This window comes from Phacochoerus africanus, chromosome 11 (genome assembly GCF_016906955.1).
Source record: "Phacochoerus africanus isolate WHEZ1 chromosome 11, ROS_Pafr_v1, whole genome shotgun sequence".
Taxonomy (NCBI): domain Eukaryota; kingdom Metazoa; phylum Chordata; class Mammalia; order Artiodactyla; family Suidae; genus Phacochoerus; species Phacochoerus africanus.
The window spans coordinates 118,009,390-118,036,859 of record NC_062554.1 but is presented as its reverse complement, the minus strand read 5'-3'; the positions used below and the strand labels follow the sequence as shown (position 1 = coordinate 118,036,859).

The window sequence follows — 27,470 nt, the reverse complement described above, 5'->3', positions numbered from 1 at the left end:
GAGATGGTTGGACATGGATCTCTCTCTCCCCCAAGAAACAGGCCAGACAGAACTGCCAACTGTCTCTCCCAATATCTGTTATAAAAAATTGTAAGCTATAGGTCACAGATTTGTTGCTTTGCATCCATGCAAAACTTGCCATTTTAAAACCATAATAGGAAACAAAAACCCCCCTCTATGTCCAAATAAACTGCCTCTTCCGGGGTACCATTCAAATTTGTAACTGTCCTCTCTGAAACAATGTATTCTATGGGAGGGGTGTGTCCCCCACCCCGGCCTGCTTGTTAGAATCGTTCTTATCTTAAGAATGTCCATTATGCTTTGCTCTGGAAGCCCCGAGCCACCACAAAAGGAGTCTGACTACTCTCAGAATGCCCTAATGTAGGAATTCAAACCATGTTGAGGATGTGTAGACCCGCCGGCCCGTGGTCCTGGTCTTTGAGTCGCCCTAGCCCTGGCTCTGGGTACATGAGTGAACAAAGGCTCAGGTGATCCTAGCTCCCAGCTGTTAAGTCACCCCAGTCTTTGAATCATTCCACCTGATGCCCCAGATACTGTGGAGCAGAAACAAGCCATCTTTGCCATGTGCTGTCCAAATTCCTGACCCATGGAATCTAGAGGAATAATAACAATAATAATAATGAAAGGACTGTCTACTATGAACAGTAAGTATTCATTTAAGTATTTACATTAAGTATTTAAGTATTTACATTACTTAAATACTTAAGAGTTGTTGCTTTCAACCTACGCTCATCCTTAAGTCCCAGGATGCAGGCACCTGGGGGCAATCACCTGGCCCTGCCAGATGACTAGTGTGTGTGTGTGTGTGTGTGTGTGTGTGTGTGTGTGTGTGTGTGAACTGGTTCACCAGCTGTGTCACAGAACAGTGGGGTCCTGGGTGTCCTCTTCTGTCCCTCTGGGAATGGGCTTCCCTCACCTGTGCAGACCCCACCTATCGCCTTCTGCTCCTGGGGCTGGAGAGAGTTGAGTGCCTCCTACAGAGCAAAAGGCATCTCTATATTCAGTGCTGCTTCAGGGGTTTGCCCCCCAGGTCTGAGAAGCAGGGGACCACGAGTGAGGGTGGAAATGGAGGGGCAGTCTCCCCAGTCCTAGGCACCTGCTTTCTCTTCTTTCAGCCCCTCTACCCTCCAGGTCTGTCCAGGAGCAGAGAAAAATCACGAGATTTGGTTGCTATCTCATGAGCCTTGGTCGGTGAGGATTCTCTGTGGCCCATGTCCTGGAGAGGACAACATTTCTCATAAAAGATCATGTCATCAGTCTGGTTTCCTAGCATCTCAGGCTTCCCAGGGAGTGGAGAGGGGAGCGTGTGGGTTAGGGGAGAGAAAGGAGCAGGATTCTGAAATGCTGCTCTGTGACCAGCATGCTAATGGGACCGATGCGGAGTTCTGTTTAATTGCACGCATCCCTCCATTGTTCCTCCCTCCACATTGAGTGGGAAGGGGACTCAGACACCACAGTCTCCAGCTATCCCACCCACACTGGCTTTTATCCCAAAGACTATTTTTGACTGTGAACACAGAGCATTTGAATGCCTTTGAAATAAAATGAATGAATAAATAAACAAATAATCTCTCATGGTTTCCTTAAGCTCTCCCTTGAAATGCTGATTGATTCCTTTATTCCTTTTTAGCCCTTGTTATAAGGGGGAAAAAAAACCCTTCCCTGTCTCCTGAGGGCTAGCGCCATCCGCTGGGGTGTGGGCACGAAACGTGGAGAATACATCTGGGCCTGCCTGGTTTACCCTCTTCTCTCTTCCTGGGAGCCTCCTGGCTTCAATCCTTTCTGCTCCCATCACACAGAGGCCAGAAAAAGGGAGCTTTTCTTCTTTCTTTTCCTCGGTAGGGTTCCTCCCAGAGAGAAACCAGCGCTACCACTGTGGGTGAGCAACGCAATGGATGGACATGATGGGAGACTGGCTTGTCTTTTCAATTAAAATACTTCCAATTATATCTGACTTCAGATAGGGGAAGTCCAGCTTCAAATCTGAAGGAAACTGGGACTCGATTTCTTAGGATTTAAAAAAAAGACACTTTTAACAGCTGGTGAGTGGATGTCATAATCACTTCTCCAACTGTCCAGACGTGTGAGCTGGGGGCGGCCTCCCTGCCTCCCTCAGACTCAATCGTCTCACCCACAGGATGGCAGTAAGGTCTCCTTTCTCAGGACTCCCAGGGTGGAGAAGGGAGCAGGTGAAGGTAGAGTGCCAGGTCTTCAGGTGGGGTGCCTGTCCCTCCAGTCCTAACCAGCTGGTGTTGGGTGTCTCTGCAGATTCACCTACACCCTGGGCGAGGGCATGTGGTTGCCTCTCAGCAAGAGCTTTGTGATTCCACCAGCTGAACTGGCCATCAACCCATCAGCAAAGTGTAAGACAGATATGACAGTGATGGAAGATGCCGTGGAGGTCAGGTGAGTGCAACCTCCCCACGCTAAGGCCTGTGCGGGGTTTGGGAGGCCGAGTAGGAAACTCCCCGAAGGTCCAAGGTACTGGGAAAGGAATCAAGACAAGCTGGAAGGAGAAGTTGGCAGGCTGCCTTCAAATTCCCTGGACACAGTGCCAGGATCTACTCTATGTGGGTCAGTATTGCACACCCCAAGGCTCGTGCCCCAAGAGTGGACATAAAATTAGTTTGTAAGCACTTCCCACATCCCCTCAGGACTGATGGGCAATAAAATGTTTGTTTCCCCACCGGAGTTTAGAACTCCTTCTTCGACCAGGCGTTACAGCCTTGGCTTATTTCCCAGTGATGGAGAATGTCTATAATTTGTTAGTTCAAGGCTCAGAGTGTGGCCGATCCTCAAGTTTGTTAAGAGGCAGACACGATGGGGTTGGACAGAGCGAAATGGGGAATGCGAGGCCCTCGTTGCCCCTGGCCTCCACTGGCCTCCTCCCACCCCCTGCCGTTTCTCCCAACAGAGAGGAGCTGATGACCTCGTCCTCCTTCGACAGCCTGGAGGTTCTCTTAGATTCCTTTGGACCAGTACGAGATTGCAGCAAGGATAACGGGGGCTGCAGCAAGAACTTCCGTTGCATCTCAGATCGCAAACTGGACTCCACTGGCTGTGTGGTATGTTTGCCCCATCAAGCTTGTAATTTCAGGAAGAGGGGGCACAGGATGACACGATGCAGCTAGAGATGAACACGTACTGTGGGTAAAAGGAAGGGTCAAGAATGATTCCTCCCTTGTCCTAACTGTCGTCTAGTCTAAATGATGAGTTTTCTCTAGAAGACATAAGGGTATAACCACCAGGCATTTAATCCAGAAGTATTTATGGACTGCCTAGTATATGTACCTTAACTATCCACAGAGAATGTCATGAATTATATAGCACAGTTCTTCCTTGCCAGTCTTGTACTCTAGTTCGTGAGGGATACCCTCAAACAATTTGAGAACTATTTAATTGCTTAATAGTATAATAGTGTCTCTAATAGGAAACAGACTGTATTTACTTAATCGGAAATTTTAGAAAAAAACCTACCTTTGTCTAGACTCAAATTACCTTGACTGTAATAGGAAGCTTTAGAAGAAACCCACCTAAGGCCAGAATGATGAAAGAAGTAAATTATGCCAGGAATGGTAGAGAAAAAAAATAAAAATATGTCCCCTTTGAGACCACGGCAATGAACTCTCGCTTTGCCAAAGGTGGTTTTCCACTTTATCAGCTTTATGGACTTTGGCTCCGTGTAAACAATGGGATGCTATGAACTAGAAAGGCTGGGCCAGAGCAGACTGAGCTCTCTCCTGTGCCGTGGAAATGAGATTGATGGACCAGTGCGGGAGCCCATGGGCAGGCCTTTAGCTGCTGGTGCCTTTATAGTGGTCATTTTCATGCCTGTCACCCCTATTGTCTGCTCTCAGCCTTCTCTTCTTTTAAGGGCAGAAGGATGCAGTCCTCACAGAGAAAAGAGGGAATAGAGCAGAGAAGAAAGCGAGGAAAGTGGTACACAAAGCTGGCATAAAGAAGGGAAGAGGTGATTCCCTGAGACACGTTGTTATGCAGTGTTTCCAGGCAGAGCCGGGAGCTCTGGGGAGAATATGGTGCTTCATCTGGCCTCCCCGTCTGACAGCTGTGCTCTTGTGAAGGGACCCAGAGGAGGGGCAAGCTGTGAGGATGCTGGGCCAGTTCCATCTTTCCATCTTCCGCGCCCCCCACTTCCCTGTCTCTGAGCACCTGCTCTGTTCAGGGAGCTGTTCTCCATCAAAGATGGATATGTCCCTGGGTCCAGAGTGGGATTCTCAGCCCTCAGGCTTCCTCAGACTTTCGCAGAGTGGGCGGCAGTTGACAGGAGCCTGCTTCATCTGAGAAGGGACAGAGAATGAAGAAAAGGAAAAGGAAAGAGAGAGGGCTGAGGGGCAGGGAGGCCAAAGACCTGGCCGGTCCATCAAAAGGAAGGGAGGGCAGAACAGAGCAGACCATTTAGAAAACACCAAGTGCTCTTTAGTCCTGTCTTCCAAAGGCAGCCAGGAGGGAAGTTGACGTCCCACAGTGCTCCCCTCCCCTGTGCTAGTCCACCTTAGATGTCTTAAGCAGTGAGATTCCTGGCCAGGTCCTCAGGAGACAATTTCAGACTAATGGACTTCCCAGTTGAGACACTTTTTTTTTTTTATATATTCAACCTGCATTTCTTCATCCAGACTTTAACCTTTCATTCCTTACTCTTCTCTGGTGGCTCATTCGAAGTCTGGAAACACGGTGTGTACACCTCGGTGGACCTCCTTCCACAGCCCATCCCTCCCGCCCCCCTCACATGAGTTTGAGCTGCTCCCACATTCACACACCTGCACAGGGCTGCACTCCCCACCTCTTCCCACTTCTCCAGCCCTTTTTTTGAGCCCCTTCGGGTTTGCCTGTCAGCTGCCTTCTGGTGGTGATCCTAGCCCCTTTTACTTGGCATGTAGCCGTGCTGATGTATTTTTGTACTTTTAACACTGTGATCTGTGAGACGGAGCTCGCAGGAATAGTGCCGATGAATATGCATTTGCAATAAGGCCGCTGCATTTGCAATCAGAGCCACTGCAGAAAGCCACCCAATTACACCAGTGCTTGGCATTAGCAAAAGACTTTGAAGTCACTGGTCTATGTGGCTCTGAAGAGGGAGGCAGAGGGTAGGGCCATTTGATCGAATGTTTCTCATTGGCTGTGAAGCACAGAATCCCCAAGTCAGGGGAACGGAGCCTTGAGCGCTGACTTGCCACATCGTCATCCCGTGACCCTATGAGAAAAAATTTTATATTGAGCCTGATCTGACTCCACTGGGCATCAATACCATCCCAAAGCCTGGGTGTGTTAGCCGTGTGGCTCCCGTGTCATCTGGGGGCGGACCAGGAACAAGAGCATTGCTGCTCCACTTGCCGTGGGGAGAATCAGGCCACCTCCCTCCTCTCCACATCAACCCTGATAAGCAGGTCTCCGTGTGCTGAGCAGAAAGGCACGGGCTCATGAAAGGAGAAGGAGAGGAGGCACTCGGCATGTCCAGGACAGGGACAGAGATGTGGGAAGAGACAGCATGCAACGCTCTATTTTCCCAACTGGACTCAAGCCAGGCAGGTAGGCTTGGTGCATATCAGCTGCTCCACCTTCCTTCTTTCTAGGCAGGCAGGGCACGTCTCTCTGTTACGCATGGACTCCCACAGGGTTAACTGCCACCCAGTTAATTGCCCTGTCGTTTTTATAGTTTCTGGGGACAGGATACAAATACCCATGAAAGGTACAGCCCTGGACCAGCCTCCGTCACTCCATTCCACACCAGACTACCCTCCAGCAACTGGGTTGCTGAACCTTAAATCTTGGGATGGTTCCTGGAGCGGAGGTCAGCCACCCACTGTGAACAAGGGGTCTTCCTCCTGCCCATTGTCCTCACTGTGCCAAGGTGGGAGCAGCGGTCCCTACCAGCACAGCACAAGAGTGTGGTTCTGTGTTCTGTGGAGCTCCAGGGGATCCAGCAGAGTCCCTGTGTTAGTGTCCCATCGCTGCTCTAACAAATTACCACAGGTTTGGGGGCTTGAAACAACACCCATTTCATCCTCTTACAGCTCAGCAGGTGAGAATCCTTGGGTGCCCCTGGGCTAACATCGACATGTCAGCAGGGCTGCCTCCCTTCCCGGAGGCTCCAGGGAAGAATCTGTTCCTGGCTTTTTCCAGTTTCAAGAAGCTGCCCACATGTGTGCCCCTCCTCCGTCTTTATAGGCAGCCACATTGCATGTTCCTGACCATCCTTCTGCAGCACGTCTTCACTCTCCTGCGCTGCTCTCCATCTTTTAAAAAGACTCCTGTGATTACATTGGGCTCATCTGGTTAAGCCAGGCTGATCTCCCCATCTCAGAAGCCTTAACTTGATCTGCAAAGCCCCTCTTGTCACAGGTTCCGGGATCACGTTACAGACATCCTTGGGGCCATCAGTGGGAGATGGCAGTGGGGATTAGAGCGGCTTTGGTGGGTCAGATTCTAGTCTCCTCTCTCCCATCTTTAACCAGAGCATCTTCATTCTTATCAAGCCCACCCACGGAGGTTTAATACAGAACTTCACTGGAAAGTTTGCACATGATTTCCAACACTGTAAAACTATAAAAGACACGATAAAAATGGAACGCCCGTGCACTTGATACTTCTTCCTTAGCTTCACACTCATCCTGATGATGCCCCCCACCCCCCACCCCCTGCAAAAATGCCTTCTGCTTTGTGAGATGTCTGCCCATCCTCAGGTGAGCCGGCTGTGGCCTTGGAAGGCTAGAGGTTGGGTGGCCTGCTTTCTCATATATTGAACACATGACCTTCCTTGCCAGAGCATTATGCTCTAATGAGCTTTGAATTACCCAGCGACCCTGCCGCCCTTCTGTCCACATGCTGTCCGTTATGGTTTCCTACAAAATATGTCATTTCACCTCTGCTGGAGCGCAGATGTGCCCAGACCATTATAGATGACCGTCTCTCTTTCTCTCTGTAGGACAGTGAGCAGACGGGTATGCCTCAGAGGCCTTCAGAGAAATGGGGGCAGGAAGCGGAAATATAAATTTAATTCCATCAAACTTTTCCCCCTTGGGAGAAGTCCTGCCTGGCTTGGGCTTACGTGTCAGAGCCCATCAAACAGCCGGGGAAATCATTATTTGTGAAAGGAATAAGACTGCCATGTGTTTAAAAAGAACCTATTTCGAGTAGGAATTGTGGTTGCGTGTCTTATGAATCATCCAGGTAAGGCAGGCTCAGCTGCAGAAAGTTGTTTCCCTTCTCCCAGGGGCCCTGAATACACTCATGTGTCCATCCGTCATATTCATCTGCCACCAGAGCTTCCACTGCATAATCCGGAACTGGGGTGTGTGTGTCTCAGGCTGAGTGAGATCTGACTCGACTCCTAAGTAATTAATCAACCAGAAATCATTGGTAGAAACAGAGGGGAAAGACAGTGAAGGAAAGGCGTTGAATGGGGAAAATCATTTTAATCTCATTAGCAAATTCTGCTTTAGACCAGTAATAAGTCAAGAAGCCATGAGCATCTCATGAAAGATGATTAACCTTGTGTATTTTAAGGGTCACTGAAATATGAGCTCATTTATTAGATCCTCTTGATGGGGGAGGGTGGTTGCCATAATAAATGGAGTTTTCTTCCTGGGACTGCTAAATGTCACCTCTGCAAGGAGGGGTTAATGGATGACCTTGGGGCTCAAGCCTAAGCAAATAGTTCTCTTTTCAGGAACAAGTGGAGGGATTGTCCACAAGTTAGGAGAAGAGAATGGCCGGCACCTGCAGGGGGAAAATACAAGCTCCTCCTGGAGGCAGGATTTCTCTCCTGACTACTGCTCTCTGGCTACAAACACTTTTAGGAAGAGGCCATGATTTAGAGGCTGTAGTTTCTGGGTATTTAGGTACAGATTTTGAGGAGCTCAGAACGAACGTGACTGCGACAGCCCAAGAAGCATTCAGACAAAAACAGAAGCCAATCTGCACCATGGGAAATTTGATTGGTTAGACTCCTTGGGGACGGGAGTTCTGGTTCAACAGGGGTTAAGAAGAAAACGCTATTTTTGGTTTCAGCTTTTTTTTTTTTTCTGGAAATCTTTCCAGAATGTTTTACTCTGAACTGCAGCCTAAGTAAGTTACAGTGCAGTAAAGATAATTGCATCTTTTTTAGTGATTGAAGATCTTGTCTTGTCTTCAAGGTCATTGCTCTGGATGGTTTGCAGTGTTTTGTCCTATAAATATATGCACCCATAATATGGGGTGTGTGTGTGTGTGTGTGTGTGTGTGTGTGTGAGTGTTAAGACAAGGAGAGAGAAAATATTTGGCTGAATCAACAAATCCATAATTGATTCCAAAATGTACGCTAGGAGTTGCTTAAGACAATCAGGCAAACAACAAATCTGCAGGATTGCTTTACTTTGTTGACAGGTTGATTTTATTTGTTAGCAAGCAATTCCAAAAATTCAGGTTTTCTCACAGTTGAGAAGCTGTATAGCAGGGTGGAAAGGACACACATGAACTTTGGGGTCAGATAAAACTAGGCCCAAATTCTGATTCTGCCATCTTCCACCTCTGTGACCTTAAACTAGCAACTCCTTAATCTTTCCAAGTCTAAGTTTATTCATCTATAAAATGAGGGGAAAAAGTCTAATTGTGTGGTTGGGAATGAAGATAATATATGTAGATTGTCCTGCACATAGAAGTACTTTATTCCTGATCACTGTTATTATTTTTAGCTTTGCTTATGAGAAAAAAAAAGTACAACTTGGACAAGGCAGCTCACTCTGTCTCCTTTCCAAATCTCCTAAGAAAGTGTAAATATCAGGTGGTCCGGTCTGGCACAGTAATGGTTATCTAGGCACCAGGGCCAGGCAAGATGTGGATGTGCCAGGTTTGGGGATTCTGGAACAAAGCCTCATTGGCTTTCATTTGGTGACATCTTTGTCAAACATGGTGCCTGATGGGGCATTCTGAAAAAAAGCCAGTGGTTGAGAAGATGGGGAGTCTTGGCTGGTGACTAGGAGAGCTAGCTGATATCAGAGTTGAAACCACGTGAGGTGGGAATAACAGGAGCACCGGCTTTGTCTCTATTTGATGGCTTCTCTCAAGCTTTATAAAAGGGAAAAAAAAAAAGAAAAAAGAAAAAAAAAACCTCTTGGCAACCAGCACAGCCCATTTCCTTCCAACCAAACTTCTGTGTTTCAATACCCACATCCATGCCTGGGCAGCCTCACCATGGCAAAGCCAGCTCCCTTCTGGTGGCACATCTGGCCTAACAGCTGGGTGGCCAAGGCAGTGGATGGGTGGGGGTGGTTAACAAAATGGGGGGTGCAATCCTCAGCTGCTTCGCTTGCTTGTTTACCATCCTGTGGAACAGCTGGGTTTGCGCAGCATGAGGCAGCCCTTGGAAAGTCTTAAATGCTGTCACCTTCCAGCACTCCAGCTGCCTTCATGGGGAGAAAGGGGATGGACCAAGCTGGGAGCCTGGCCAGGCTCATTGGGTGGGGGGCATTCATTGTGGAACTTGCAGAATTAGTGTCAGCAAACAGTGCACATCCTGCTGTGATCTTCAGTCGGAAGCATGGAAGGAGGAGAGGTGGGTTTTCAGAGGCACACCTGTGACAGCTCCAGGTTACTAGGCCAAGGGACTTGGCAACCAGGAGCAAGAGCGAGCCAGGCAGCAGGGAAGGAGGGGAGGTGTCTAATACTGTTCCACTGAGTTGTAAAAGGTTTTATTGTTGTTGTTGTTGTTGTTTTGGTTTGGGTTATTTTTAGAGGACTGTATTGGCTAGCTGACAGTAAGTTTATAGCAGTCACTAAAAGCAGGTCAGATCTAGCAGTCCCCCAGCTCTGTGCCATAGGAGCTACTGGACCCTGGGCAAGTTATCTGTCCCCTTCCAGCCTGTTGGAAACCATCAGCTGTAATGCGAACATACAGGATCTGTTGCACCGACAGAGGAAGCAGGAAGGCAAAAGATACGTATTGGCTTTGCGATGGAGTCCAGTGCAGTAAGTTCATGCATTTCTGGCTGCATTAATAGCATCCAGGTCTATTGAGTGAGGATTGTTGGGCTGTACCCCACAGGCCTGCAAGGCCTGTACTCACCCAGCTTTAAGACTGAAGAAAGAGCCCAGAGTCAGCAACAGAGACATCAGTGGTTTAACGGATGGGGGAGCTTACATGTCTGAAGCCAGGTCCTGGAGTGACACCTCACTGTGTGCAGAAGGTGGCGGGCAGGACCTGGAGGCAGTCTTCATTCGGAGGAGTCGGGGGTAATGGGGGGTTGACGTCAGGTTGGCTCATTGGTTGCTAGGGAACTAGCAGAGGGGCACGCCCCTCACCATTCCCTTTGATAAGAACAGTCTCTAGCTGGGGCCTGGGGCACGTATGTAGGAAGGTCAGTCAGGTGTGTAGGTGAAGCAGGCACTGGTCAAGTGGGGAATGTACAGAGAGCAAGAGGACAGCCATCTTGGGCCTGGCCGTACAAAGATAATACAGGGTGTGCCGTAGCACGTAGCAGAGTGCCCAGCTCCTGGTGTTCAGTAAATAGTGACTGTTGTGTGAGAGCTTTATTGTGCTGTGGGGTAGCCATGAGCAGTTAGGTCACGGACTCCCTGGCCAGGCAGCCAGGGTCCCAGCTGTGGTCCTTCCTTGATGCGCCGTGTGACATTAGGAAGGTTAAGCTCTCTGTGCCTGAGTTCCTTCTTATGTAAAATGAGGATGATCCCTCTGGCTACTTTATGGGATTCTGTGCGGGTCAAGATGTGTGAATGTTAGATACCGCCTGGCTTGGCATGCATGCCTTGTGAGCGTTCCTACTGCTCACCAAGCTCCTTCTGCTCCCCTGGGATCTGACTGAATCTCTTCCTGGATTAACCCCTTTGCTGTCATTCTTGGGTAGTTAATGGAGCCCAACATGGTCATGGAGAACAGCTAAAAGTTTTTCACTGAGTATCCAGGGAGCTGAGATAAAGCCAAACTCAGGTGGCACCTGTTGGGGCTCGTAGCAGGGGCCCTCTCTGTGCATCCTTCTCAGGGCACCCTTGAGGCAGGAAGGTCGTGAGAAAAGCCACTCCCATTAGGAGCGCAATCAAGCCTCCGGCCAAGGTCACAGAGGAAGTCCACTTCCTGCTTCCGGCTGGTGGCCCTGGCTTAATTCATTCTCTCCAGCACTTCCATCCAGTACCAGTGTTGACAAGGTGCTTTGGATGTGGGAAAAAAAAAAAAAGTCCCATTAATACTAAGTCCAAACAGCAGCACTCCCTCCCCCTAGCCCAAAGGAATCTCTGCTAATGCATTTCAATTCTGGCCCATCACTTCCACTCTGCTGCCAGCCTGAGGCCCAACTGGGAGGCCAGCACACCTCAGCGCTGTCTTGCTACAACGCTCCCTCCCAGCCCCCTTGGAGGAATCGGCTGGAATGTAAATGTGCGTGATCTGTGCCCAGAGAGAAGAAGAATGATGTCAAAGAAGGTCTCTTGCTTTTAGAGGGAGCCCAGCGTAGTGGGAAATTCGTGCATTACTTACTAACGTTGATGGTTTCAAGGCTGAGTGCTAAGACTAGGTGTCAGTGCTTACACTCTGGTTCCCAGAGAACCCAGGCCCCTGATTCACCCCTGTGTGTGGATGCTTTCTGACTCTGCCAGTGCCCATCCGGACTCAGCCCCATGAAGGACAGCTCCGGCTGCTACGACCGCCACATCGGGGTGGACTGCTCCGATGGCTTCAATGGAGGCTGTGAGCAGCTGTGTCTGCAGCAGATGGCGCCCTTCCCAGACGAGCCTGCCTTGTACAACATCCTCATGTTCTGCGGGTGAGTGGAGCTGCTGGGAGACTTAGAGGAAAGTCAAGCTGAATGAACGGGTCACCCTGGGCCAGCCCTTCGGCTCTGAAGAAAAAGCCTGCAGGCCTGACTTTTTAAAGTCAGAATGGGGAGGACCCTTAGGGAGAGTCTAGTCTCATCACTGAAAATGAGAAAACTAACCTAGAGGTTTACCTAAACCATGGCCCCCTTACATCAGAACTTCCAAACTGCATTTTATGGTGCCATGTTAATTGTTTTGTGACCCAAGGAGTCCCTTCAAAAGGTTAGGAGAGACTGGTGAAACTAATCGATTAGCAAAGAAGGGAGGAGGGGAATCTTTGGAGGAGGGGGAAGCAATTAAGCTCCGCCCCCACAGTCCCAGCGTTTTGTGCAGCCACCCACCCTCAGATGTAGTCTGTGCTTGGTATGGTTCAAGAGGGCCACATCCACGGCATATGGATGTTCCCAGGCCAGGGGTCCAGTCAGAGCAACGCAGGATCTGAGCTGCATCTATGACCTACACCACAGCTCACGGCAACGCCGGATCCTTAACCCACTGAGCAAGGCCAGGGGTTGGACCCCCATCCTCGTGGATGCTAGTCGGGCTCTCTAACCACTGAGCCATGACGGGAACTCCTGGATCAGCTTTTTCATTTCGTTAGCTGTCAGGCTAGCTCCATGAGGGCAGGCAACACCATGCCATTTCACAGATGCCCAAGCCAACTCACAGCAAGGCTGATTTCCTCAAGCTGGGGAACTGGCAAGTGGGAAGATGAGCACTAGAATTCAGGCACTCCCTGTTTTTATGAAAAAGTCTGCAGTCCCCTCAAAATTTTAATTTATATTTAAAAATATTTTTCATGGTATGTTTACAAAGTGAATAAGGATCCGGCCCATTCGTCTACATCGTGGTTTGCTTGCCTCTGTTCCTTCCTCCCTCTCGCCTTCCCCCACCTCCAGCCTGTCAGGGTGGCACTGACTCTATGCCTCACACCACGCTGGCCACTGGGCTGCAGAGATGAATGATGTGTAGTTCTTGCCTTCAAGGATCTCACAATCTAATAGGATTGTAATGGAAATCAATGTCTATAGTAATAAAGCCATGCCGGATTGTCACTAAAAGCTGAATAATCATGAGACGATTATTCAGTGGACTAGTAATGTTATGTTACTGTATTTCATTTTATTTCTTTGCAATTGAGCAATTTTCCTGTTTAGTTTCTTATAAAATCCCATTCCATAAATGGAAGCTTGATCTAAATTTTAATGTCCCTTTAATGTTATCACTTATGGTTGACCCACTTCAATTCATGAGGTAAATTCAGCCAAAGTTGCATAGAATTTATTTATTGAATAAGCGTATATTTGAGCACCCACTCTGTGCAGAGAGCCTAGTTAGGTGTCAAATATAAGAGACACAGCAGGACATGCGATCTGGTCTCTTCTCGGAGCCACTTCGTCTTGTCCCAGACCTAGGCTGGTGCCATAGAGTCCTTGGTGGGTCTGAAGTCACATCTGTTGCCTGGATTCATGCATTAGGTCCCTAACTGGACTTTGTTTCTTATTTCCTCAGAATTTGCTACACATGTATATTTAGCACTCTCTAAGCCACCATATATAGCCAAAAGAAGTCCTTGATTTGAGATTCTTTAGAAAGGTCAAATCACATGCACTTGTAATTAAAGAGCTCAACTCACACCTGTTCACACAATATGTAAATAGTGAATGGGGAAAACAAAGTTGCATTAACATACCTCTGCTAATTAATATACCTCTGCTAATGATAATGATAGCAACATTTAATAAGCACCTACTATATGCTGGGCACAATCTAAGTTCTTTACGTTCAGGATCTCACTTAATCTTCTCAGCAACCCAATATAGCAGCTAGTGTTTTTCCCATTTTTATAGATGTGGGAACTGAAGCTCCAAGAGTTCAATCAGCTGATTCAAGGTCATTCAATAAAGGGCAGCATTATTGCCATTATCATATTGCTTCTCACCATTTTAAATTATGATTATTTGTTCCTCTATAAAGAAGAGAGGTCTTTATCTCATTGCAACAATTACTGTAGATAGCAGTAAATGGTGTGTTTTAATGTCATGAATGTCTATAAATTGTAAATTTGGTATATTTCTAAGGAGAGACCTGAATTAAATCTGTATGCTTTTAAAATGACAGCTTTATCAAAGTAGTTCTTAGTTGAATGAACAAATTATGTCCTTCTCAATATAACTACAAATAAAGTTCAATTAATGACTATGGGTCATTGACCCATATTTACCAACATCAGTATCGCTCTTCCATTAGAGTAACTGTCCATGCTTAATGGGAGGACATGAAGGAGGTGTTTGCAGAGCAGGCCCTAGCATCTACTTAGTTCAGAAAGGCTACTCTGAATAAAGGGGGAGTTAATGTGGGTTGCTTTTGTGTTTCGATACATTCAAACAGAACACAGCTACAGGATGATCAATCTTTTTAATTTCTTAGTTGACTTGTCACAGGGTCAGATTAGAAGGTTATTAATTTCTTAAGCACAGTGTCATTCTCTTTGCTGCCTAATTACCTTCCAGATAAATGCAGAGTCTGGCCACATAGATCGTTTTGGAGAAAGACTCTAGAATATCTTGGATTCAATGTGTTAACTTATAAGCTTATCTCCAGTGATTCTTATGCTGACCTACCTGGGAAATCACACACCCATTAGAGGAGCGAGCCCTCCAAAGCTCTGAAAGCACTTATCTGTTGAAGGCAAGGTGAGAGGGTCTGTATGATCACATAATGCAAGGAGACTAGGTTTATAGACTTAAGAAACCAAATTATAAAGGAACAAAATTAAACGAGGATATTCATAACCTTTGGCCATCCAAAACTCTCCCAGAGGCATTTCTTTCCATCACTTGGGTTGAGCTGTATGCATGACTTGTTGAGGGAATAACTCTTACCTTGAGTTTCCACCTTGCTAGGTGCATCGAGGATTACAAGCTTGGTGTGGATGGACGTTCTTGCCAGCTCGTCACGGAGACCTGCCCAGAGGGAGGTGACTGTGGGGAAAGCAGAGAGCTTCCCATGAACCAGACCCTCTTTGGGGAGATGTTCTTTGGTTACAACAACCATTCCAAGGAGGTGGCTGCTGGACAGGTACTGAAAGGAACATTCAGGTGAGCCCCACACCTGTAGAACTGGTTATTCAGGGCTGTTGATGGATCTGTTCCCTGACAAGCCTTAAAGTCAGCATTAAGTCTTGTATCTTGCTTCTAGGTAGAGATGACTCTAAAAAGTTAGGTTATTTTCTCTCCCATGGTCATTTCCAGGTCTATACTCCTTCTTTCAGAACCCAAGAACCATGAGGAATAAAGTATTAAAAAAATGTTTACATTGCCAGGCAGGGATTCCACGGAAGCCACCACAAAATGCTCAGGTTCTATTGTCCTTCTGAGTCTTAGCATTGTGAGTCAATCTAGAATAGTGGTCTTCAAGTATGATCCTTGAGGAGTTCCTGTCATGGCTCAGCGGTAACAAACCTGACTAGTATCCATGAGGATGTGGGTTTGACCCCTGGCCTCACGCAGTGGGTCAAGGATACAGCATTGCCATGAGCTGCGGTATAGGTTGCAGATGCAGCTCTGATCCTGCATTGCCATCACTGTGGCATACACTGGCAGCTGCAGCTCTGATTCAAACTTCCATGTGCCACAGGTGCTGCCCTAAAAAGACAAAAAAATAAAAAAAGTAAAAAAAAATCCAGTATGGTCTTTGAATCCCTGATGGTCCCTGAGATCCTTTCAGGGGATATTCAAGGTCCTGTGTCTTCCAACTACAGGGAAGATGGGTTTCACTTATATGCTTCCACTCAAACAATACATTGCAATAAGTTGAATTTAGAAGTGAGTTTCAGCTGTCTTCTATTTAGTCAGACATTTAAAAAAACTTGCAAGAAATGTAAAATAATGCCACTTGTCTTAAAATTTTTCAAACCATGTTAATACGTAATGGGTTTATTATTGTCCTTTAGAATGTCCCAGTAACAATTCTTTAAATATTTTCTTTCAATTTTGAATATGATAACTGTAGATAGATGGAATACTTGGGGCCTACAGTTATTTTGAAGAGTGCCAGGGGGTCCTGAGAACAAAACGCTTCAAACCACTGACTTAGAGTGTGTCTAGGAGATTCTCCATTTGACGCCTGTGCCACATCTGTCTTAGGCAATTTGAACACATCATCCACAGAACCCCTGTATGTCAGGAGGTGAGGATGGTCATGACGATGATGTGAGAGTGTAATAATATGGACCAGCAGCTGGTAGCAAGCTGGGTCTGGACTCTTACAAGCAAATCTATAGGAAATTTCCCGGCTCGTTCCTGGCGTCAGTTGTGTTTGCTATTACAAACAGCAGGCTTTACTCAAAGTTCACCTTTTAGCCTAGGACTTCGTTTGCCAATGGCAAGCAGTGAGGTGTCGTAACTCATACTGTGTTGGCTGCATTTATTTGCCCAGATCTTGCGGAGAGGGGATCGAGGAGTAGGGACTGGGCTGGGTGGGAGGGAAGACTGTTCTCTCTTGTAAATAGACCTTTTCAGCTGTTTTGGTTTTTTTTTTTTCCCCCTCATCTCCCCCAGCCTTCACACTAGTACTTCTCACACTTGTGTCTTACTCCACACATCTGCACTGAGTGGGGTTCAGGGTGAGGGGAACTTTTTGGTCTATTATGGGTTGAGATATAGATCACCTGCCAAAGAGTGAGGCTCACCTGAACGCTCAGGAGATGAAAGTCTGCCTCTGTTTCCAGGCAAAACAACTTTGCTCGAGGTTTAGACCAGCAACTGCCAGATGGTCTTGTGGTGGCCACTGTCCCCTTGGAGAATCAGTGCCTTGAGGAAATCTCAGAGCCCACCCCTGACCCTGACTTCCTAACTGGTGAGTGTGCCCCACGCCTTACTTAACTGGCAAACACAGGCAGTTCTCTATGATTTTATAAACTCAGGATCCTTGACCTTGATTATTTTGGTTTCAAAGCCATTGGTTTCGTTAGTACATGGTAAAAGCTCGGTTCTAAAAGTGAACACTAGTAGGATGATTTGTCAGTGAAACTGCCAATATTATTATATAATTATCTGCTAAGTGGTCATAATACCTTTCCCTGCTATAGTCTCGTTGGGCTGTTTTGAAAACAAACGAGATAATAGATATGGAAGCGTTCAGAGTTCTCAGTGGGTTACAGGACACAGTGACCAGGACATAGTAGGGGCAGAAAGAAGGTGGATTGCCTATATCCTGGTTATCTGTCATTGGGCCTGCTGGGTTTCCCGGCAAGTACTTACTGAGCGATAGGAGAGGATAGAACATGATAGAGCTTTGCTGTCAGATGACCACGACTTTGACTCCTGGCTCTACTTTCTAGCTGTGTGACATTAAACAGTACAGTCTCTTGGGGTCTCACGGCCCTCATTGTAAGATGGGGATCGTGACACTCCCCCCTCAATGTTGTTTTGAGCCCAAAGGCGTTCTTCTCTGGGGCTCATTATGGAAGGAATTTATGGGAGGCAGGAACACCAGGGGATGCTTCTCCTTTCTGTGCTTCTGAAGACCCCCAGTGAGCACCTCCTGGACCAAGGAAGACATTTCAGAGTGTCCCATGGACCCATAAGAGACAGCCAGTCGGGAGCTCAGCATCACTTGCTAAAAGGCTAGACCTGAGCACATCCCTTGTTGGCTTTGTTCATTTATCCTCTCCTTTGTTCATTCTCCCTTTCTCATTCTCAGTCTTCCTTATTGTATACCCTTCTCCCCTTTTTTCTCCCCTTTTCTGAAGAATGGATTCAACTGAGGGTAAGCCTTTTGCAGTCAAAGTTTTGTAGTCAAAACTTTCATTCAGACTGGAATAAAATTTGAGGTAGCATAGCATAGGAATTACTCGCTTAGGCCCTGGAGCCTGATATCTGGCCTCAGCTCTTCACTGGCTGTGTGATCTTGGACCAATTACTTGCCTTCTCTATGCCTCAGGTATTTTTTTTTTAGCCTGTAAAAATAGATATTAAAATATTATCTTTGTTATAAGACTAGTATGAGGAATAAATTCATATTTGTAAAGTTTGTAGAACAGTTCCTGATACATAATGAAATAAATATTTGTTAAAAAAATAAATATATATACCAAGGAAGAAAGAAAATATAAACTCTCAAATAGTGTTTTCCCTATCAAAGAAGGAGAGGAAACAAGAGAGAAAACAATTAGATATATTCTGGACCAGAAATAAATTTCATTGAAATAAGCTGCCTGCTAAAAGATCACAAACACACACAGACACAAACCTGAAAAGAACTAAAATGCACCTCTGAACATGACCCTAAAGCCTATATCTCTAGTGTTTGGGAAACTAGTTTTCTTGTTTCCAGTGTCATTTGCTGAGAACCATTTCCAGGGCATGTGTTAAGTGCCTTGTAAAGGAGGCGTGAGACAGCAGACACAAGCAGGACAGGCTCCACGCCACCAAGAAGCTACCTGGCTTCTGTCTCAAGAGTTATCAGGACATCTCTCTCGTGCATTAGAACCTACATGGATGTGAGAAGTTGCATTTCAGTTGCCAGGCTGAGAGGACGCAAAGTAGTCCTAGATGCTCCCTGAGCTTTTGGGAAGAAGTAGGTGAGTAGATCTGAGAATCAGCAGAAGAACCTGTGTCTCAATCTCCATCTTTGAAAACAAGGAAAAGATCCAAACTTGGTTCTCATCCACCAGAGAAACCTCTTTCTTCCCTGTGCCCTTGAACTTCTCCTGACTTGGCATAAGGGAAGCAAAAGAATTAGAAGGATGTCCTGATAGGGCACTTCCATTTTTCATGGCCTTGAGAGGGTGACAGTCCTGAAAGTAGAGAGAACTTGACTTGCTACTTTTCTACCCAGCCTTTCTTTTTAACCTATTTTGATTGAGAAGTGATACCAGTTAGGCCAAGAGCAGATATTTTCTTTGAGGTAAGAAGGGGTCAGTTTGGTTTTCTCAAAGCCCAGAATAATTAGAAGAATCAATGAAAGAGACAGTTGGCCAAATTTCTTCCATACTTATTTCCTAGTTCTGGTAACATTTTAATTATGTCTTGTAGAGTGTGTCATGTCATGTTGCCCTATGTCTAGTAAGGTCATAATCCCTATAACTCTACAAGCTTAAAAGATTTTAGAGCTAAAGTGATGTTCAGAATCTTCTCTATCAGCATTTCCAAGCATGTTTTTCTTTCTTTTTTTTTTTCATAAAAACCTAGTGCTCAATGGATAAATAGGTTCTGTCTTCAAATATATTTGGCAAAACTATAGTATCTACCTCTCAGCCATTTGCAACACCTTCCCCCGAGAGAGATTCCAGAAGCCCTGCAAGAAAGAAATACCTTTTACTTTTACTTAGGCCCGCAATTCCCAAATCTGTTTAACTAGAGAATCCATTTCCGCATAGCATCTATTTCCATCTTTAAGAATTTCCAGTTTGAAGAATGTACTTGAAAATCACTGATGGAGGTATTTGCTCTTGCTGATTGCCTCCATCCTCATCAAACCAGTTAAGAAACCTACACCTCACCCTTCTCCAGCCTTTTGGTGTGACAAGCTGGGTGGAAAGAGATGACGACCAACGAAATGAGAACAGCTGAAGGCTGTTTAGACATCGCATGGTATAGCAAGGGAGTCAGCTACCATTACTGGCATCTTGGCAGAGGCTGAGAGGTAGGCAGAGAAGTAGGAAAGCTTTAGAGTTGGAGAAAAAGGGAGGGCTTCAGATATGCCCTGATTGGAAGCTGTTGGCATGTAGGTGGTCCACCCAGCTGGGAGTGAGGTAGTCTTTGTAAATATTTGGGGTTAAATATTTTTACTTTTTCTGGTTGGACCTAACTTGGAGGCAAGAACAAAGAATTAGGGAAGCTGTCAGTTATTAATCAAGTCCTGGTTATTCTGGGGATTATGACAGGGCTTATTGTTTGGCTTCCTGAACTAGCAGAGATCGTGGTCTGATTTCCTGCAAGTCTGACTTAGAGATGGTTGACTAGCTTCCTGGGCTGGTTGCTGTAGATTGTGAGTCAGAGTTCCATTTGTACATGTGGTCTGGTCATTGTCCATTTGGATTTTCAGTCTCTCAGGGGAGAAAGAGAGCCCAGAGGCAGACCACGGAGTAGAGGAGGCTGCTGGCCACAGTCGTGGGCCTATTGGGCACCATAGTCACTACGTATATGTGAAGATTGAGAGCTCTAAGCTCTTTGGAACTTCTTCAAGTTCATCCTAAACATCCCCCTGACATTTCAATAGAATAAGAGGAGAAAAATAACTTCCTTCCTTTGTTCCCCTATCCCTTCTCCCTCCCTTCCTTCCTTCATTCTTTTTTCTGTTTTCTTTCTTTCCCTCCTTTTCTTCCTGCTTGCTTGCTTTCCTTCTTCCTTCCTCTTTCTTTCACATAGGTCTATCCAATCATTCTTTTTTCAAGCATAGATGGGGAAAATAATGTTCTTTCTTGAAAAAACATAGTCCGAGATAGTTGGCTAGGAAAAAAGAGTCATTCACAAATGTGTCCCAAATAATAATAACATAAAAAAAAAAAAAAACTGGAGCTGGCCACATTACAAGAGCACACTGAGAAAGAATCCTATGACTCAGCAAGAAAATATCTACTTTAAAATATCCCTTTCTTTTTAACGAATGGAAATATCTGTAAGTGGGCATGGAACAACATTTCCCAAGCATTAACAGTTATGTAACTGTTTCCCTGACTGTGGTGTAGTGTAAATGCACTCAAGTAGAATTGTTGTTTAGCAGTTAAGTAATGGATTTCAGTTGTTTGGCTCATCCTGGGTGAATATGGGACACTGTCATCCCTCCCCACCCCCCCCCCGCAACATCCATGCTTTTATTTTTTTCTTCCTTCTGTTGACCTGAACCAAAGCCTGGGAATTCATAACAAAAACATCAATTAACAAATGTCAAGTTCACACAGTGAGGGGTGATGAGAGAGAGGTACGGAGGAGGATGAGAGCATTATGGAAACCATGTATGTACCTGATGCTTTATTGTTTTTTCTCACTGTGTTTTTAGACCCATAACTTGATTTTGTCCTGACTGCTTACTTAAACAGTAGGCAAAATGAATACTGTTATCCCCACTTTTCAGACGTGAAAACTGAAAGAAATGAGTTGCCTAGCCCCAGGTCACACAGCTGGTTGGAATCACAGAAATCACAGGAATCACAGAAAAAAGGAAGCAGGGGGTCATCTCAGCTAAGCTGCTCACTCTACAGTTGCAGCAGTTGGGAACTAAGAGATCCCCTGGCCAGGTAGCCTGAGAAGAAGCTCAGGCTGGTTGACCAGCAATCAGAAACTTACCCCCCTCTAGGCAGCGTGGGTGCCTTAGAACTCTGGCTTCCTGATTTCCTGCCCTTTTCTTTTCCTGCTAGGAGTCAATTCCATTAACGGGATTGTTTTCTGATACACTGAAAAAAAAATCTTTATTTATTGTGTGGGCTATCTTTTTATTAAAAGAGTTTCCAAAATAACAGCAAGCTGATGAGCTGACATTGCTAGAGAATGCATGCTAACAGCACAGTTCTACAAAGCACACACATTCTAACTCCAGAGAAACGTACCTTGGAGCTATGTGACTGAAGTCGTACATTTGTAAAGTGAGAATTTCCTTAATATGCTTTTACAATTAACATAAAGGCAGAAAGCCAGAGTATGCAGAAGTTTAACTGCCATCACAAAGCTTAATGCCCTAAAAGAAGAACGTTGGAAAAGAAAAATACTGAAAACCTCTTGGTTTCAAGTAACATATCTTTGGTTACCTGAGATCGAACTTAAGCAATTGATTCAGTAAGCACCTCTCCTGACCTTTTCTTGTTTTTTTCTTACCAATAGTTATTCCCATATGATTCACACAGAATGGAAATTTGGCAATTACTCAGCTAATTTGATCGGCATTGACAAGCAGCTAATTAACCCCACCCACTCTTTATCCACTTTAGGAACTAAATTAGTTGATTTAGCCTGAAGGAAGTGTAGGTCAAAATGGCAGGATAATTCGCTGTGTATGTATTATTGCCATTGTATTTATACACACACATTCACTTTCTCTTTATCGAAATTGCTCATATATGTGGGCATTATATCTGCATATGTGTGTGTGTACACACACACACACATACATTCGTACATCAGGCATAGAAATGAAGCTAAAATTGATTTTCTAAACCTAACAAGGTGATTTTTTAATTTCCTGCCAGCCTAATTATTTTTTTTATGTATCATTTGATATTTATAGTAATGACTAGAATTGGCTGCTCTTTCTACAGTGTCTTCAAGCAAGAACAGCTCATTATAACGTCATCACTAAGGTTACAAGGATGTATTTATTAAGAATGACCTTGGATAGATGACTTGACTTCTCAGAGCTTTGGTTATCCCATCTGTAAAAGAGGGACCGCAAATAAAGTGTGGATCACAGTGTCTGGCACACCAGCGACCCTCAATATAGGGCCCCTTCCTGCCCCCTAGTAGCCTGGTCACTCTGACACTGTCCCTCCTGGCAAAGAAGAAACAAGCATTATCAGCTTCAGAGTAATTAAAACGTAAATACTAAACACAAATCAGTTAAATGGGACACAGAAATCAATGTTATCAGGTATGTCAGCCGAGTCAATTACTGCAGCTATTAAAGAGAGTAAAAACCTGGGTGTTACAGTAAGCCTAGAGTTCCATATGAGTTTATTAAGGGAGTATTACAGTAGAATGGTTAAGAACCCTGCTCTGGTCTCAGACACATCTGGAATGCCGTTTTGGCTCTATGTGGTGGTCGAGGGCCCTAATGCAAACACCTTCTCTGAGCCTCCGTTTCTTCATTTATAAAATGCAGACAATAACACCTGTCTCACAGGGGTCATATCACTGTATGCAGAGTGCCCAGTCAAATGCCTGGCACAGAGTCGAGATTCAATAAATAATAGCTATGGCTTCTGTGACTCCAGAAATGCTCTCCATCAAAGAACACTTTCTCATTGTCTCACAATCACATCCCCAACCCAGAGGACTTGGGACTGGTGCATCAATCACACCCAGTGAGCGCGCGTCTCCTCTGTCCCCAGGGATGGTGAACTTCAGTGAGGTGTCCGGATACCCTGTGCTGCAGCACTGGAAGGTCCGCTCTGTGATGTACCACATCAAACTCAACCAAGCGACCGTCTCCCAGGGTGAGCACCGCTGCAAGCCGTCCCTCTCACCTGCTCCTGGGGTGTGGAGTTCCTTTCCAGGGGCACAAGGCTTTTATTCGTGTTAAAGACGCCTTCCACAATGTAGCCACTCCTCGAGATCTATAACCTATTCACTCCAGTCACCCTTCAGGGCAGGGCACTGACATGAGATCGTTTTCTTAGTATAGATTGAATTGCACGTTTTATCTTGGATGATGGAAGAGATGGAAAGGGGGAGGCAGGAATCACTGAAGATAAACACCTATTTTATCATTTTTCCTGGGGTCGCCCAGTGTGTAGAAAGGATATGCAAAAGCAGGCTTTTTATAAACTGTCAGAATAAAACTTTGCAAATCATTGTATGACTTAGAGGTTCTATAGGATGAAAGAAATAAGAGAAAAAGAGAAAGATCGAGAAAGAGGAAGAGAAGAGGAAAAAGAGAAACCAAATATGGTTCTAAACAGCAAGTAAACAAAACAGATGGTAGATAGATAGATAGACAGACAGATAGATACAGATTTATCTGTATCTGTTGTATCGATATATTCACATATCTACTATGTATCTAGTAAATTAAGGAGTAATTTATTTACTTAGGATAAATAAAGCCATAAAGCTACTTAGGGTAAATTGCTCCAAAACAGAACAGTGAGTCTCCTTTTACAAATGTTCTTCAGATCTTAGTGGTAAATGCCTTGAAACAAGGTTTTCCTGGAAGTTGAGCAACTCTAGTGTTCAGTTTACCAAAGAGAAAATTCTGCAGAATGGCTTTAACATAGGTTTACGTCTCTATTCCATCTCATCCCCATGGACCTCAGGAGCATTCCTCCGCTCTTTCCTGTGGGGCTACTTAGAGAATGTACCAGACCTGGAATTTATGCTCCAGCGTCTGGCTTCACTGTGTTGAATGAAAGGGTCATTAGAGCCAGATGCTCTTGTTAGCGCAGGATGACAAGACAAGGAGAGGGGTCTCAGGGTGAGCATCAGGGCAGCTAAGCCTTAGGGCCAACAAGCGAGATGGGAGGGCAGGGGACAGGTACGGAGTTAGAAAGAGACGCGAGACGCAGAAAGGTAAAGTTTCACATGTAGAGAAATAAAATGCATTAAGAAGATGCAACATCTCCAAAGTACACAAAGGGACTCAGAAATTTTATTTTATTTTTTATCCCAGAAGAGTTCTTTGCAAAAAGGGACTGGGATGTGGATACGACTGAGGTCAACGCGGCTGGTGCAGCACAGACCTGGAACAAACTAAGCTCTCTTGATTCTAGAAGAATAGGACAGTAGAGACCCAACCCTGTTCACGTACTCTCTTTGCCCACAGCGCAGGTGTTCTGCGTATCAGAGGTTAACAGTCAGATATCTCTGTTGCCACATGCCCTTCAAAGCCACACATGGCATCATGGATGGTGTGACCTCGAACCTGGGCCAGGCTCTGCCTTGCCCCGATAGGACGTAGGTGTGTCAAAAGGAAGGCTGTCCAAGGTTGGCCAGGTACAAAAGGTATTAGATTTGGGAATTTTGTCAGGCTATCTTTCCAACACGTACAGTTCTCTTAAACAGGGAAAGCAAATCCAAGGAGATTTGTCTGGGGAGGCGGGCAAAGGGGAAAACAGGTTCTGGCCTCCATTTGCCATTTCCCAGTCTTCCGACTTTCTTAAATAAATATAATATAATGACTTTCCCTACATTTCTTCTTCCATTGTCTTCGCATTGCCAGTTTCTCTGCATGAAGGCAACATCTTGCAAACTTTTTTGGTCACTCCCCACAGTAAGAATACATTTTACACTGTGACCTTGGACACACGCACACTCCCACGTCCACACAACAGGAGTGTCACGAAGCGATACTTCATCTTAACGATGTGAAATGTTCTCTGCTGGTATTTATGTTTCTATTTTAGACAATGCCATTCTCTTTCATATTTAAATGCTATTATTTGAGCTCACTAAATTGATTTAATGTCATGACTTGTGATTTGAAAAAAAAAAATTGACTTAAGCAGGGGGAGTAGTGGAGAGCTGACAGTGTTCTGCTTAATTTGCATGAAGTTAACAACATAACCAACGGGTTTAAAGAGATTCCTTTAGGAGCTGAAATGTCCGATTTAGATACCTGGACATGGTCAGCTGGTAGCTCCAGCCAGCTCTCCAGCATCCTCTGGGCCCCGTGGCACTTGCGTTTTTGAGGCTGAATAGCCTGGGAATCCATATACCCATGGTGTAAGCCCTCACTCCTGTGCTTGGGTGCCCTTTCTCCATAGCCCTCAGCAATGCTCTCCACTCCCTGGATGGGGCTACATCTCGAGGGGATTTTGTAGCCTTGTTGGACCAGTTTGGCAACCATTACATCCAAGAAGCTATCTACGGCTTTGAGGAATCCTGCTCCATCTGGTACCCAAACAAGCAGGTCCAGCGGCGACTCTGGCTGGAATATGAAGACATCAGCAAAGGTGAGTGACACGCTCATCAGCAAGCTCTCCTCCTCACACAGGTCCTGGCTGCCCGGGAGCGATCCTTAGGACCACAGAGGGGAAAGGCTCATTCAGATGTTGCCTTGGCGCTCTTGCCCATCCTTTAAATTGCTAAAACCAAATCTCAAAATGGGGATACTTGGGGAAACTTCGGATGCAAGAGGGGGACAAAACCGTATGGTCATGGTGTGAGTAATCATAGAGAGTCCTCTAAGGCTTTTAGCGGCCACCGTGCGTCCTGCTTCCCTGGCAAGGGCAAAGTGTTAGCCTGTGGGGGAGAAAAGGACAGTGCTGTCCTCTCCCCCGACCGCGTCCTGCCTCCAACAATCCCATCCTCTGCTGGCTGGCAGCCCCTTCCAGTGACTGCATAGTAAACCCCTTCTCACTCCATCCTGCCTTGTGTTTATGAGCATTTTCCCTGCTGCTTTGTGCTATAAAGACATCTCCACTGCCCCAGGTGTTTCTATAGCCCTGGGGAACAGCCTCACAAATAAATCTTTGTCCCCTGTTTGATGGCAAGTTAGTATTCTGTCCAAGTAAGTATAAGAAATTGGAATTTCTCAAACCCTTTGAATTCACCTTCTGGTATAGAAGTGCTGGCTGGTAAATTTGTATTCTGATCAACAAGAGGGATTTAGAATTGCCATTCATGGAATTTCTTCTCCTGAGCTTATCCTCATGGCATTCTGATGAGACCAAATTATGGATGTGTGAGTTGCTAAAGGGCAAGTGATGAAATTAACGCAATGAAAACTCAAAAGTAGGTCATCCTAAGATTTAATGAGCAAGGGTCCCTCTGAGACTTGGGACCCTCTGCCATTAGCAGTGCTGCCTTGGGGGGAAAATGTGCTCTCATGGTTGAGATGCTCTTGGTTCTCTAAGCCCCAGACATGGTTTCTGTTTTGTCTTGCTCAAGAGGTAGTCAAGGCATGAGAGCCCCACTTCTGGATGGACATTTTCTTCCAAAAGAAGCATGAGGCTTATACCTGGGCTGCATGCTTTCCCCGCTGATCTCTGATTCTTCTCAGCTCAAAGGTACAACCGCAGGGTTCTTGCATCCCTTCAAATTTCAGCATCTTAAAATTGTTCTGATTCCAATTTGCCAAGAAAGGAGTATAATGTAACCATATTTAGATAAAATTGGATCTTGCTGGCAAAGCTTTCTTGTGTTCCCATGCCAGAGCCTAGTGATGGAACCCAAGGGCTAAACTCTTCTCTGTTTCTGCTTACCAGTGGTTCAAGGATTGCCAGGCTCTGGGGTTCTGGGAGACGAGAGTGTGACCTTTCTCAGAACTCCTGGTTCTACGCCTTGCATCTCTCCTGAGCACTGTGGTATCCTTAAGGTTAAATACTAAGCCCAGGAGGGAAATTTGTCCGTGGCCTTGGCACTATGTCCTGTCTCTCTTGATCTCAAGCCATTCTTGCTCACAGAAGCTAGCTTTGTCACAGTCCAACTGTTGGATTTAGTTCCCATAAATATGTACATCCCCCCTTGCTTGTTGTTGGTATTAAAAGATACTAAGACGTTTTAGTATGTCTATTTTGATCTCTCGCAATTGTCCACATAGCCCCCCCCCCCCGCAACACTGACTCCTGAGTCTTATCTCTATGTTATAGAGTTTCTCTTTCTTGTCGTTGGATCTGATTCTTACCTTAAATATTTTTCTTCTCCCTAGGCACTAATTTCTTTTTATTCCAAAAGCATGAAGCATACTACTGATTAGGAATTATAAGTGCAAAAGACAAAAGAAGCTTTTCTTCTGCTTTTCTACACTCTGAGAGGATTGTTCCAGAGTTAAATTTATACACTAGAGGTGACAAGTGTTCTGAGAGGGCTATACCTATCATGACATAAAAGACACCTTTTTGGACTTCAGTCTTTTGATTATAGGTTCGTTCCTGCTCTAACTTAAAAAACCTTCCAGTGCAAAGGGGTTTTCTGTTCTTTGCTTTTGTACCTATGATCAGATACATAAAGTTGCTTATGGATTGAATAGGAAAG

At 45.5% G+C, this 27,470-nt stretch overlaps 1 protein-coding gene across 1 annotated transcript in view; it reads left to right on the top strand.

The window, feature by feature from the left end:
• ASTN1 (astrotactin 1) overlaps positions 1–27,470 on the top strand; it is a 316,035-nt gene that overhangs the window by 213,236 nt on the left and 75,329 nt on the right. The window contains exons 10-16 of the mRNA XM_047753485.1: positions 2,290–2,427; positions 2,936–3,086; positions 11,623–11,789; positions 14,748–14,942; positions 16,574–16,701; positions 22,889–22,993; positions 25,259–25,447. Coding sequence (XP_047609441.1) covers positions 2,290–2,427; positions 2,936–3,086; positions 11,623–11,789; positions 14,748–14,942; positions 16,574–16,701; positions 22,889–22,993; positions 25,259–25,447 — 1,073 coding nt within the window. The remainder of the gene's footprint in view (positions 1–2,289; positions 2,428–2,935; positions 3,087–11,622; positions 11,790–14,747; positions 14,943–16,573; positions 16,702–22,888; positions 22,994–25,258; positions 25,448–27,470) is intronic.